Raw genomic sequence first — 15,218 nt, forward strand, 5'->3', positions numbered from 1 at the left:
TGAGAGGGAGAGTGCTTCAAGGTGACATGGGAAAGACAGGTGAGTGCAAGGTCAAGAAGACTTTGTCACCCATGCAGAGACATTCATTCTCAACTTACACAGAGAATGAATGAGAAGGTGACAAGCGGAGAAGCAGAGCCAATCTGAAGACCCCTGTAGTCATTCAAGTGAGAGATGGTATTGGCTTAGAATAGGGTTCTCGACACGTGTGTATGACAAGTGGACAACTGAGAACATATTTTGGAGATAGAATTTACAAAGCTTTCTGATGAGATTAAATGTGCAAGATTAAAGAAAGGGAGAAATTCACTCACAGGTGGGAGTTGAACAACGAGAACACATGGACACAGGGTGGGGAACATCACACACCGGGCCTGTCGGGGTTTGGGGGCGCTGGGGGAGGGATAGCAGTAGGAGAAATACCTAATGTAAATGACCAGTTGATGGGTGCAGCAAACCAACATGGAACATGTATACCTATGTAATAAACCTGTACGTTGTGCACATGTACCCTAGAACTTAAAGTATAGTAATAAAACAGGGAGAAATTAATAGGCAAAGAAGAAAATATCAAACAATGGTAAATTCTATGCATATAATCAAAATATAGTGATAGGATAGTGAATTAGTGAGAAAGTGATCTGAATAATTAAAAGGGACAATCTTGTTATAAAGTCTTAGGGAACAGCTATTGTGGCAGCCTTAAGGGTAAGTTGGGCACTTGGTGTGTTCTAGAAGGAGAAGGGAAGCCAGTGTGGTCAAGCTTCTTAGACAAGAGGAAAATTATCAGCAAGAGGAAGTCAAGGAAACAGGCAGGAGTCTAACTATGTGAGGCTTTAGAGCTAGTCAAGGAATTTGAATTTTATCCTAAGAATAATAAGAAGGTAACTTTTGCTACTCCCATCAGGATTTTATTTGATTTATTTGAATAAACTTTTAAGACTATCGTAAGCCACATTTAGCCTGAATCTACTCAAAGTACACACGAAACAAAGCAAAAATCACCAGTAGGGCAGAATCAGGCATTCCTCATTTGGTGGGAGTTCTTATTGTAGCCCAAGCATAGGTTAGTATAGCCACCCAGAAGTCATCTTCTCCCAGGTGTAAGGAGTCAAAATCTGTATCGGGCAAGTCAGAGAGAGGCTGCAGGTTAAGTCCTGGTGCCCCATAGTAGCTAATATGCTTTTCAGCCCTCCATACACCTATGTTCTAGACTCTGCAAGAAATGCCCTATTATAATTTCCCCAAACTCAGGGCTGCCCAAAGCATGGAATCTCCAACAGGTATTTATGATTCATTATAACTTCTTCCCATTCAGACAAGTTTGCCAATCAAGGGTCATTTCTATCACAGGCAATGCTGCCTAGTGTCAACCTAAAATAATGGCAGAGAGACAAGCTTCCCAAATAAATTAGTTTGTTCAGGAATAAACAGGACTATAACCTGGGATATGCATGCTATGACAGATCATAGGCATATTCAGGGAGATGGAGGCAAGGGGAAACTTTTAAAGGCAAAAAGGAGAAGTATATGAAGATTGTTTTGAAACAAAAGTTCATTGGTCATGGGGCTTCCCACAGGTGGTGACATGTGCATTGACCATAGCTAGGAGTGGGTCTTCATAGAAGTGACATGACTACAGGGTTGTGGTTTAGTAAAGCTACTTGCAAGGCCACAATTAGGACTGTCTATTACTGGAAAGATGTCCTCGTCGAAGTGGCTTAATTGCAAGGTGTGGTTTTGGCTGAGTCTCTTATGACAGTTCTTATTATCAGGCAAATATACATGAGGACCCTCCTTTTATGAAGTTCCCAAACTAAATGGACCTTCTGGCTCCATTTAGTTTGATTTTGACATGAATGACTCCATTTTGGTACCGACAGTTTTCACACTAGCAATTATAATTGGTATTTTACAGTTGTCTGTTTTTCATGGAAACAGAGCCAGTAAGTTTAACTGAAAATCAGATTCTCATGCAACAGAGGAGTTTTGTTAACCCTTTTACTTATATACTTCAGATCACATAGGGCACTATGGTCTGAGATAGATATTAGTGAGCATGGTGATTTAGAACGGTTTCAAGTAGCTTTCAGTTGGGTTTACTACTGCAAGAGCAAAGAAGCAGGGCAAAAGATATGTGAAATTAAATACACAGAAGAGTAGGTGGGCGTAGATCCTCATTGCTTCCATAATTCTCACAAAGGTGCACATAATTTGGTCACTGCGTCCTTTGCAAAATGGTCTAGCAGGTCAAAGGGCCAGGATTGTGAGCTCACTGTCTCTTATACCACTAGGTTAGGCAGGGATCACATTAGCACTCTAGAGCCTATTTGCCAAAATAAAAGGCAATTCTTTGCAGAGTAGATTACATATTCCATGTTCTCATTACTATATTATCAGGACCACAGTAGTCCTAGTCACAGATGGGAATTTAATTAAGATAGTGAAATGAACTCATTTCCCTTGGCTGTTAAGTTGGCAGTTGGTGGTGAGGGTAAGAGTGGAAGCCGACAAGCTAGTACTGGGATCTGCAGAAGTCCGGGGAAGAGATTGTTTAGACTTGTGTCATAATAGTACTGATAGGGTGATAGATTCAGGACATATTTTTAAGGCTTGGTAGAAAGGGCTTGCTGATGGAATTAACATGGGACAGAGGGCTTTTGACTTGTGTAGTTAAGAGGATAGTGGCCTTTAAGAAGAATAACTGGAGGAAGAGGCTTTTCAGAGGAATATAAAAAATACTGTTTTGACCCTGCTAGTTGAGGTCCCTGTTAGACTTCAAGTGGAGATGACAAGTTTAAGTTCTGGGCATATTCAGAGGAATATAAAAAATACCGGATTATTTGTCTAACCCAGAGATGTAGACTTGCTGTTCCTAAGCATGTATGGGTGTTACTGAACGCCATGAATGATATCATCCAGGTCTACTGTGCAGGCAGTAACAAGAGTGGGGCCCAGAGCTGATCCAAATGTATTAATCCTGTTTTTGTAAATTCACAGAAATAGAATTATTCATAGAAATAGGTCAAAGAGACCTATTCACAGAAATAGGTCAAAGAGTAACCAAAGGCTTGAGCTTAACAATTTAAATGCTATTTTGAATAGCTGTACTATCATATCTCCACATTAAAATAGGATAGGGAGGCACTGGGGCCAATTTTTCATAGACATCATTTAAGAAAACCTAGGTCAGAAGGTCAAGCAGTTGAACTTTGTGCCCTGTCAGCCCCTAATTTCCCTGCCAACTTGAACTTCATTCTAGAAGTTCAGTCCCTGCCTTTGCAGCCTTGTACTTTCTTGTAAAGTTTTATATTCAAATGTGTCCCATGTCAGAATAATAGCTCCCTGACCTGTGGGACAATCTATGATTAATGCATCCCAGGAGAGTACATGCCCTTCATCTGGCCTCCAGCCCTTATTGAATGGGGATAAGATTGAAAATTTATAAAGATAGGATAAGGCCTACGGCAAAACGGAAACAGTTAGAGGCTTATTAGCCAGACTGGAATTTAAAAAGGAGATTTTTCATGAGATCATTATGTCTGTCTATTAAATCAGTTACCTGGGACCTGTTAGGAACATGAAAGTTCTATTGAATGCCTCTCCCAAGGACCCAGCATGCATGATGTATCTTAAGAAATAACGGGTGTATCTTGGTTACAATTAGTAATGTCTGTAACTCTGAAGGGAATGAGGGTTTTGGCAAGGGCTTGTATTGTGACCTTGGTATGTGAGGAGATATACCAAAACTAATATCGTTTTGACTTACATTTTGGGTATATTCATGAGCAAGAGATTCTAATATGTCGATTTTTTTTTTTTTACCTTGAAGAAGACAATTTGTAGGTAATGGCCCAATTTATAATACATACGAAGATGGGACCATTTGTTGGCCAGGGCATCCAGTGTTAAGGCGACTGCCTTAAGATTAAGTGTGATGTTTCTTGGGTCCTGTCCTTTGTTAGGCACATCCTGGCTAATGGATAGAAAGCAGCAACATTCCACTAAGCTCTATCACCTGTCATGGTTAGCAGTGTCATTGGCATAGTCCAGGAACTACCACTGCTATTCACTCAGTTAATCCCAAGCATCACCAAAGATAGCTAAGGGGTTTAGGGAAGGGTGACCTCCTCCAGCACCATGGCATTTGGCAAGGAACTGAGAACAGGGGAAGCTACCTCTTCTGCTGGTGGAATATCCTATAGGGCTCAAGTTTGGTTCCATACTGTCTTAGGGAGACCTCAGTAGCTGTGCCAAGGTTGTGAAGGTTGGTTTTTAAGACCCAAAACATATTGGGCAGGTAGGAGTGGAAGACCACATGCTAAGAGTTTGTAAGAGCCCCTGTTTCCTGGAGAGTCCAGTAGGTAGCCAGTCATTAGTTGTTTCATGCCATTAATAAACGTGCCAAATGCATTTCCTTGGAAGAGGATACTATGAATGTGATGTTATACCTATGCTCCTGGAGAAAGGTGTGTATAGTTAAGAGCCTCTCTGCAAAGACTGTGTGTGATGGCAAAGCTGCTGAGAAACTCCATGGGTAGCTTGCAAAATGTGTATTGAGTTCTTTTGAAGGTGGAGGCAAACGTGGTGAGAGATTGTTAAAATAGGAGTTTAGCCACCTGTAGTTGTCTTTATGTTCTGTCTCTGACTGATAAGAGAAAAAGGAAGGGACCCAGTGTCTCTAGGAAGCAACCTTAACCACAGGATACTCAGTCCTTCTACCCCTCAACTTGTTTTTTATTTTTGATCTCTGTTTTCTTTGAATGCTTCCCTGAGGAGATCCTGGTAGTCCCAAGCGTTCTGGTGGACACCTTCTCTAGAGTGTCCCAATCAACCTTAGAGAGCCTGGGGGTCTACATCAGCAATAGTGGACTCAATTTTGTCTTTTAAATTATTTATTTTCTCACAATTTATTTATTTTGAGACAGAGTCTCGCTCTGTCGCCCAGGCTGGAGTGCAATGGAGTGATCTCAGCTCACTGCAACCTCTGCCTCCCAGGTGCAAATGATTCTCCTGCCTCAGCCTCCAGAGTAGTTGGGATTACAGGCCTGCACTAATTTTTGTATTTTTAGTAGAGACGGGCTTTCACCATGTTGGTCAGGCTTTAAGGAAGAGATTATTAACATGTCAATATGTACCAGCACTTACAAGTACTCAACGCATTTACCAGATGAAGTGTAATTTACAATGAGCTGAGAAACATCTTCAAGTGTCTTAGGGGAAACAAGGTCAAAGAGTTCCTTCTCCTCTCTTTCCTTTCCTCCCTTTTTTTTTTTTTTTAAACATTGATTCACTGTCTTCTGTGGATGGGATCTGTGATAGCCCTTGGGGTTGGGGACCAATGAGAAATGGCTATAAGGATGCAGCAGAGAAGGTGCCACTGGTCCCAGCAGCATCATCTCTAATGAAGTGCTGTCTAGGACTATCCTCGGGAGGAGGATCACTTGACTCTTGGAGGGAGGAGAGTGAATTGTCTTCTTCTCCCAAGTGCTATTGAGAGCAGGCAGCATTACGTACGTCTACTGCAGCCTACTGGCTCCCTCAGCTTTCCAGCTAGCATTCAGCAATATATACACCCATGACTCTATGATGGGGGAAACTCCACTTCTAGTGTCAGGGGATATTCCTCAAATTATAATCACTCGAAGGTGTACTGAAAACAGCCAAGTCACATGGCCAGTTCAAAAGAGGCTCCCCCTCTTGCTGGGATCAAATTGGAATGCAGTATCCTGGAGTGTGTTATTGGGATTGGGACAGGATCTAGACTTTAGGAAGGGGATTCTTGGCAGTATTCAGAAGAGGTAATACAAAGCCATGCAAAGCAGTACACAAGAATGTCATCAGAGTAGAAAGGCCTCCAAAACAGTAGAGCCCAATATAGATAGGCAATTAAACCATGAGCAGTAAAAGGGCATCTCTGAGGGACATTTCATTGGAGTTTGGAATGATCCCATTTTTGTTGCCAGTTCCAATTTTGTTTTAAATGAGGCAGTAGGTCCCTTTGTGGGGTCTTTAAAAATCATTACAACAAGGCATGGAAATCACACTCAGAAATGCATATGAGATAAAAATTTATTATCACAGTTTCTAGAGGGAACCATAGGCATGCCATGCAAGGGGCCCTATGAGAAGAACTCCTAGGGAGCAGGCTCCATCAAGCAGGAGAGCCAAGAGGGAATGTGAACCCATGGGCAGGTACCTCTATTGAGAGTCAACGTGGACTACACAAGCAAGAGGCACGAGGGGATTTTACTGGTACATTCGAATATCACTAGGTCACAATCAGGGAAGGCAAGAAGAGGAACTTGTGGCAGGAACCAGCCTTATCACACAGGTGCACCTGGTAACTTGGTGAGGGATGGGTTGCTGTTCATGGAGAGGTTAAGGTATCAGGAACATATGAATTAAAAAAAAATTGCAATATGCCACCCTGCTACGCTATATTTTGGTTACACATTTTGTGGAGAATAACTTTTCTATCCCTTCACTTTCAGCCTATGCATGTCCTTAAAGCGAAAGTGAGTCTTTTGCAGGTGGTATATAGTTGGATCTTGTTTTATCCATTCAGTCACTCTATATGTTTTGATTGGAAAATGTAATCTATTTAATTTAAAGTGATTATTGATAAGCAAGGACTTACTATCATTATTTTGTTAATTGTTTTCTGACTCTGTTGTAGCTCCTGTTTCTTCCTCTCTTGTTTTCCTTTTTGATTTGATGATTTCTTTGGTAGTGATATGCATTGATCTCTTTATTTTTGTCTTCTGTGTATCTACTACAGATTTTTAGTTTGTAATTACCATAAAGCTTGCATAAAACATAACAGTCTATTTTAAGCTGATAACCTATGTTAAATTGCATATAAAAACTCTACATTTTACTTCTCCTCACCTACACATTTTGTGTTATTAATGTCACAATTTATAACTTAATACACTGTGCATCCATTAGAAAATTATCATATAGATATTTTTAAAATTTGTTTTTTTAACTTTTATGCTAAGATTAAAAGTGAGTTACACATTACCATTACACCATTATTCTGATGTTGACTTTATACTTACCTTTACCAGTGAGTTTTATGCTTTTATACATTTTCATGTTGCTAATTATAGTCCTGTCATTTCAACTTGAAGAACTGTTTTCAGCATTTCTTGTATGGCTGGTCTAGTGGTGATGAACTCGTTCAGTGCATCCGCTCTTGAATATTTTTCTCCACCGGAGTGCTAGAACCTCTCATCTGGACTCCAGGGCTCCCACAAAGGTATTCGTGTTTATGGGTAGTTGACAAAATTGGTGTTTCTCTAGGGGGATAGCAGCTGGAAACTTCTATTTCATTATGTTGCTAATGTCCCTTCTGACAGAAGGTTTTTCTGGATACCATACTTTCTCCACTGGTATGTTTGGAATTGTCCATATCACCTGCTGTTAAAAATGTCCCTGAACCTTTGGTCAGCCCTGACAGACCTATCTGTTCTGTTTTTCAATCCAGTTACCAACCTGACCACAAGATGTACCAAAGATTTTTTTGTATTGAAATAATATTTAATAAACATCTGCTCTGTGCCAAGCATTTTGGCCTATACTTTATAGGAATAATCTCCTTAATCTTCAAAATAAATCTTTGAGAAAATATCATTTCATACATGATGAAACACAGTCTTAAAAAGGGAAAATGACTTGTTGAAGGTTATGAAGTGATGGCAGCGGGATTTAAACCAGGGTTATTTCACTCCAGAAAGTCCAGACTCCTTTTTTATATTCCTTAGTTTATTGGCAAGTTGATTATTGTTACTTTATTTTATAACTCTAAAAGGAATATATACACAATGTAAAATATTCAAAAGATGTCAGCTCCTCCAGAAAGATAAAGTGTGGTTCTTGTGCTGAAGAACCCAGTGGGTAATGTGGACGGAGCTCCTGCCTTAAGACAGACAGGTATGTAACTGGACTGGGAAAGGCCGTCATGTGATGCTTGGGAAGGAGACATTCAGGTACTGACAGTAAAGTCCACAGAGGAAGAGACAAAGAAATGGTTCACCTTGAAGTCTGTGAGGGGGAAAATAATCCCTGGAACCATGAGACATGCAAAAGTGGTTCTGAATAATTGTTACCTGGAATGTTATTTCCTGCCACACATTAATACATTTGCTAAAACAAAGCCAGAAACTTTAATTTGGATATCTGATCCCACTGGGGATGACCCAATGGGAATCTTCAGAGGAATTGGTTTTGCTAGCAATACTTGTATGGTAGAAGTTATGCTGAGTCTGCTGGCTGCCAGCCAGCTATGAGGCTCAGTCTATGAAGTATCCCCTGGCTGGGAAGTTCTTTCAAACTCAGAAATTACAAAGTATGAAGTCTTAATATTGGTTGTATCCTAGATATACTGGTTAAAATCAATTACAATGTAAAAATATATATGAATATATGATAAACAAGGTAATTGCAGAGGGATCTAAATGTTCATGTCACTTATGTCTAACATCATTTTCTGGAGGTGTCATTCTAGGCAGCCAAATTCTAATTTTTTAGTCATTGAAAATTCTAGAATCAGAAAAGTTAAGTATATGGCAGCAGTTAATGGTTTAAACCTAAGATAGTCTGATGCATCCACCACCATAAAAATAATTGCTGCAGAGATATGACTTTACCCTAGGGCTCCTCTGGCCTGGAGTGGTCAACACAGTTCTTTGGAGACTTACTATTTTCTGCTTTTACAGTTGAAATATGTTTTCTCCTAAGTGACAAGTTTCCTCGTCAGGTATATTAATATCTTAAATCTAATAGTTGTTAAGTTTAACAGACCTATACTCAAACTGTTACTTTCTTATGATTTCTCATGTCTCAGCTCTGATTCTCAGAGTTGAGATAATATTTTATTTATGTGAGAGAAACTTTATAAGTTCTTGGGGAAAATGATGTCTTTTTAGAACGATAGAGATAGATTTCTCAAACTTGAGAGGGGGAACATGATGACTTTTTAGAAAAAGGCAGATCGATTTCTCAACCTTGATATGGGGAACATGATGATGTCTCTTTAGAATCACGTAGATTGATTTCTCAAGCTTGAGGTCTCAGAATTGCAAGCTGCCTTCAGACCCCAGTGAGATGGGGTGGACTAATTATACATATCTTCATTCTGTTCCTGTATGAACAAGGACTCGAGGCCTTGGCTGGGCCATGGCCAGTGTACAGTAATTTAGTGGAAGATAGGTGACTGAAACCAGTATTTCCTAAGCTAGCTCTTAGGATCAATGTCTTTTCCATTCAGCCATATTCCTTTATCAAACTCAAATGGTAGGATTTTTCAACAATGGAATAGACGGATGTGAAACATGTTTCCAGATGAAGACATTTAGTTTGTTTCTGTTGCTGTTTAAAGCAAATAACAAAGAGAGTCTGGCTGGGTGCGGTGGCTCATGCCTGTAATCTCAGTACTTTGGGAGGCCGAGGTGGGTGGATCACTTGAGGTCAGGAGTTCGAGACCAGCCTGGTCAACATGGTGAAACTCTGTCTCTACTAAAAATACAAAAATTAGCCGGGCGTAGTGGGATGCACCTGTAATCCCAGCTACTCAGGAAGCTGAGGCAGGAGAATGGCTTGAACCTGGGAGGCAGAGGTTGCAGTGAGTCGAGATCGTGCCACTGTACTCAAGCCTGATTAACAAAGATGTAGGAACCATAGCTCTTGGATTCCAGAGTTTGTGATCTTGGCTGTATGCTGCTCCGTAGTCAGAATCAATCAATTCCCTTGGAACAGGTGAACAGAAAGTGTGTCTTGTCTTGCCTTTACACAGAGAAAGGGACGAATTAAGTTCCAACTCTTTGGGAATTTAGAATCTCAGAAAAATTAAGAGAATAATCTAAATCACAACGAAGAAATTATCTATTAATATATTTATAATAAGAGCAAATTGAATGTCTCTCTGCAGCTGAGAACCATTGTTAGCACATCAGAATAAAGTCAAATATCATGGAGTGAGATGGAAGAGAGAGAAAACAGGGTGAGTTTCTTCAGAGCTCAGAGGGAAGAATTTTTTTGTTTTTTTGAATCCTACATATACAAGAAAATGTGTGTGTGTGAGTGTGTGTGTGTGTTTATTTGTGAGAGAGACAGACTCGGTGGGGTGAGGTGAATTCTGGTTCTGGAGATGTGCTATGGAATTGGGGAGAACTTGGCAGGGTAGTTCTTCAGGGCCTTACCAGTGCTGAATTACTTGAATTAAGAGAGTCTCCCTCAGCACAAATTGAAACAGCTAGACTTGAGGATAAAGGAACACATTTACCTAATAGGTCAAGATTCTGAGGTTAAGTCTTCTTTGCAATTTGGCAATTGCACTGATTTATGTGCCAAACTGTGAACTCATTTCTCAAAGTGGTCCAGGAGGACTGTTAAAGGCTCTAGCAGGATCAGGTTCATGCAGCAGTCTATATGAATTGCACATGCTCTAGGGCTGGTGACATCTGTCTATACTCAAAAGCTGAATTTCTTTTTAGTGCATAGGTAAAACCATATTTTATGCCTTTTTAGGGAAAGATGATGCTGTACACTGGGATTGGTAATCAGGGAAGTTTCACCTTGGGAAATCCTGTCTTTCCGTGTTAGTCATTTGCATTGCTTTACTTCAAACTTCAGTAACAACTGATTGAGATTGATTCATCACTATTTCAGTGGAGACTGACTTATAAAATTTGTAAGGGCTGCCCGTGTCTTCTCATCTGGGCCTGGCTTTTGAGGCCCCATCGAAATGTAATCACCCCCAGCTTCCTCAAGCTCTTTCAGTAATCCTCTTTGCTGTCTCCTTCCTGCACCATTGTCTGGTACCTCCTCCTCTTCCAATCTGTTCCACCCCTCTGATCATTCTGGGCCAAGACGTGACTCTCCCTGACCCGTGGCAGCTCCTTGTGCATGAATTTACCTCTACAGCTGAACTAGGAGCTCTCCATGGCCACAGCTGACACTTACCCTCTTGTCTTACCCATGAACTTGTGATACTTTTTCCTGTAATTGCTTTTCTAGGTAAAAATACTCTTTGTCGTGATTCTTGTGGATGTGACTATATCTGAACAGCCTCAGTGTAATATAAATAAACAAGAATCAAATTACTGGATACCTACTGTGCTAGACATACATTTTCATTACCCAACACATTAGCATAATTAAGACATTATTTATTCATTAAATCAACTAAGACTATGATACGTACCAGTATAATCTAACACTTTTCCCATAATATTTTATTGAGTGCTTATTAATTATGTGCAAGGCACAGATGAAATGCCTAGTCTGATGAAGTATTAAAATGGTTATCAATTCAAAAGCAAATAAATGAACACTGCAGATTAAGCCACGCAGCTATAAAACCTAGCATACCTTTATAAATTTAAGAATTATTAGCTGAATACTACCAACTGCCAGCAATCGGAATTGAATGCTTGCTTTGTTTCTCAGATTATAATAAACACTTTACTAATGCTGAGGGCAGTAAAGTGGGATGCCCTAATTCATGCAGCTAGTAGATAAGGAAGTCCATGCTCATCTGGACACAGATCTCATAATCTTACCGTAATAAAATACTGGACAATGTATGAGATATTGTCAATAAATGCCATAACCTTAGGCTATTAGTCTCCCTGAATGACAGGCTTTTAATTTATAATGCAAATAACAATGATCATCTCTTTGAACAGTTGGAAGGAGATGGGTGGACTTATTTATTTCAGAACTGAGATTACTAAAGCATTATTATTAAGAAAGGAACTTGGATTTGGGGCTGGCTCCCCTGAATTCTTAATAAGGGATAACTTTATGACTAAAAGGAAGGAGACCTCAAAATGGATGAGTGTGGGAGGAGTGAAAGAATATACAGTTGTATTAAGTACCAGTCATATATCTAGCACTTTAAAAATATTATAGAATTGTTATCACAATAACCCTGTGATGTGAGGTAATGTAAAAAAAGTTTTATATAAGTTAAATATCTTTACTAGTAATGTTTACAGAGGTTACATAACTTTCTCATTTTATATTCATTTATTGAGTACTTTACATGTTAGTCACTGTCTTAATTTTTCTAACTTACTTATTTCTCACTACAACATTCAAAGTTAGATGTTATTTTTATCCCCATTTAACAGTTGGCCAAACTGAGGCACAGAAACATTTCAAACATGCTCAAGGTCACAAGTAGAGGAGCCAGGATTCAAACGCAGGCACACTCTGACTTTATACTTTGTGCTTTTAACCAATACATCAATACTCAAACTGGTGGAATTCAGACTCAAATTCACTCCAAACCTTCTCTTTCTATTTCACTTGGACTCACAGGAGAATATTCCTACCCTTAAATCCAGATGCCTCTGAAGACCAGGAATTCACTTTCTCCTTAGTAAGTCACAGACACTTTTGAGACAAGTGTGAGAATATTGTCAGCTTTCTGGGGTATTCAGAGTTCCCCAAGGAGCCTCAGGAAAATAGTGTGTTCAATGTGATAATTGATAACTCTGATTCATCTGGCTATTCCTCTTCCTTCCAGAGCTTCCTGCCATGTCAAACCATTCCTTTCACATCATCAGTGTGTGTCCATGTAAATGTATCTAGACAGCTATCCTACATTTTTTTTTAAATCTCCAACTTCTGCTCAGAATTCATATTGAAGTCTTCCCCAGGTGAAGCAGTTTTAGAAGTCGACTCCGAATCTCCTTGGTTCTAGCTCCATAGATAATAGGATTGAGTACAGGAGGCACCAGCACATAGAGATTAGCCAGAAAGATGTGCACATGCTTGGGGACTTGGTGGTGACCAAAGCGGTGGGTGAGGAAGGAGAAGAAGGCAGGGATGTAGAAAACCAGGATGATGCCAATGTGGGAGCCACAGGTACTCAGAGCTTTGTGCTGGGCATCACGAGAGGGAAGATGAAAGACTGCATGGAGGATAAAGCCATAGGAAATGGCAATGAGAATGGAATCCAGTCCCATGGCCAGCAGAGCCACAGTTAGCCCATAGACAATATTGACAGTGATGTTGGCACAGGCCAGTCGGGCAATGCCCATATGCTCACAGTATGTGTGTGTCATGACACGGTGACCACAGTAGGGGAGTCGCCTCAGCAAGAAGATGAAGGGGGAGACAATAGCCACACTACGGAATAGCCCAACAAAGCCAATTCTGCCTATGACAGCATGGTTGAGAATGGTTGTGTACCTTAATGGGTTACAGATAGCCACATATCTATCAAAGGCCATGGCAAGTAGAATCGAGGACTCCAGAGCATAGATAGAATGGACACAAAACATCTGGGCCAGGCATCCACCAAAGGAAATCTCACCAGCATGGAGCCACAAAATGGCCAGCATCTTGGGCACAGTGGTAGAACTGAGAGCCAGGTCTGTGAGTGAGAGAAGGCAGAGGAAGAGGTACATAGGTGCATGAAGAGCATTGTCCATGGCAATGACCAGGATGAGGGCGGCATTTCCAGCCAGTGCTACAAGATACATGGCACAGAAAGGGATGGCAATCCAGAAGTGGGCAGCCTCCAGCCCTGGGATCCCTGTTAAGAAGAAGGTGTCTGGAAGACGGTTATCACTGAGGTTGGAATCTGACATTCTTCCTGGCAAATGAAGGGCTCTTTCTGAGTAGTAGTGTTATGCTTGCCCTGTAACATCAGAAATTTGGTTGATTTATGTAAAACAAAGATCTTTCTGTGAAATAATCTTCTTTAGCCTCAGAAAAAATTTATTGTTTTTCACTTGTACAAGCATCTGAAATGACTACCACATATAATTCATTTTAAAAGCTTCTGCTAATTTCTATATTGAACAATGATGTTTTGAGTTCTATATCCAAAGCACCAAGCTAAGTATTTATTAATCTTCTCAAACTGACCCTTCCAGACTTGTCTCCCTCCATATCCTGCACATCATTTATTGATCTCTAGTCCATCCACATCATGGGATATTTCTTACCTCTCATTCATGCCTTTTCTCTTACCTAGGGAGTCTCATTCCTTTATTTTCCTCCTCTCTATTAAGTTTTAATACAAGTTTCCCTGCTTCCCAGAGACCTTCCCTTTCTAAACCGGTCTTGGTAATCTCTAATTTTGTATTTTTCCTACATCCACTATCTTACAAAATTCTGTTGGGTTAGAACTATGTCTTTATGCAACCGTAACCTCTATGCTGCCCATGACTGTGTCTGTACCTAGACGTTTTGACAACTTCAAAAGACTAAATTCTGATCATTCTTAGTAACATCCCACTGATGTTTTAAATTAATGATATAATGATGCATTAACTTTTTTCTGCGTTTGTTATGTGCCAAATATACACCAAATCACTTTTGCATATATATATATATCATCTGAAGTGCCTATGAAGAGGCCTGGCAACCTGAATATACTTTCATATCGTGATTGACTATATACCGCAATTTGAGCATTCACATGGGTATACCAAAAGGAAGTGTGAGATAAATCAGATATGCTTGTTGAGAATACTGCACTCAACTATGGCAAAGCCAGTGTATAGTCCTCCAGTCCACCAGTATAATAGCTGGATGTGAGGTCAGATCAAGATGGCAAGTGCTATTAGAGACAGATATAAAAAGTGAGGTATTCTGGATTTGCCACCCATAAAGGGGATTCTGTTCTTGCTGTAGAGGGATAGCTAGTATTATATACATTGTCTTAGTAACATGTATCCCTGAAAGAATTCTGAGTAGAAATGCCAGGAAATCTGAATTTTAGCCCCGATTCTGTAACGTTATTGATTTGTGACTTTGAACAAATCTCTTCTCTGGGCAGTCTCAATTTAGAAAGGGCAATGAATGTAGTCATTCTCTGATTTTCTGTCTGCTCACTATGTGGCATTGAAAAAAATTCCAAAGCCTTTTTGTGCCTTAGTTTTTATCTTTAAATTGGGAATGACACCATCTGACCTAACTTCACAAAATTTTGTGGTTGACTAAAGATGACTATTCATGGAATTAAACATTTGTGTACCCAGAATAAATCCCCTATTTTTTCCTAAAAAAAAAAGATATTTATATTTTAACAACATAATACTCTGGATAAAAGAGAGTACAGTTATCATTCACATCCCTAGCCAATGAAAAGACCAATCCCAGAGAAGTGAACTGATATAATTTAGATCATGAGGCATTTTATCTGCAGAACTATGATTAGGTCTCATGTCTCCTGATTCAGTTTGGTGTTTTTG

The 15,218-nt window shown here is 39.9% G+C and overlaps 1 protein-coding gene across 1 annotated transcript; it reads right to left on the minus strand.

The window, feature by feature from the left end:
- Window positions 1-12,564: 12,564 nt before the first annotated feature.
- LOC116477443 (olfactory receptor 52D1) lies at window positions 12,565-13,629 on the minus strand. Its single transcript, XM_032168128.2, has one exon. The coding sequence runs from the start codon at window positions 13,605-13,607 to the stop codon at window positions 12,651-12,653; it is 957 nt and encodes a 318-aa protein (XP_032024019.1). The 5' UTR covers window positions 13,608-13,629; the 3' UTR covers window positions 12,565-12,650.
- Between the last annotated feature and the right edge of the window lie 1,589 nt (window positions 13,630-15,218).

This window comes from Hylobates moloch, unplaced genomic scaffold (assembly GCF_009828535.3).
Source record: "Hylobates moloch isolate HMO894 unplaced genomic scaffold, HMol_V3 SCAFFOLD_11, whole genome shotgun sequence".
NCBI lineage: Eukaryota > Metazoa > Chordata > Mammalia > Primates > Hylobatidae > Hylobates > Hylobates moloch.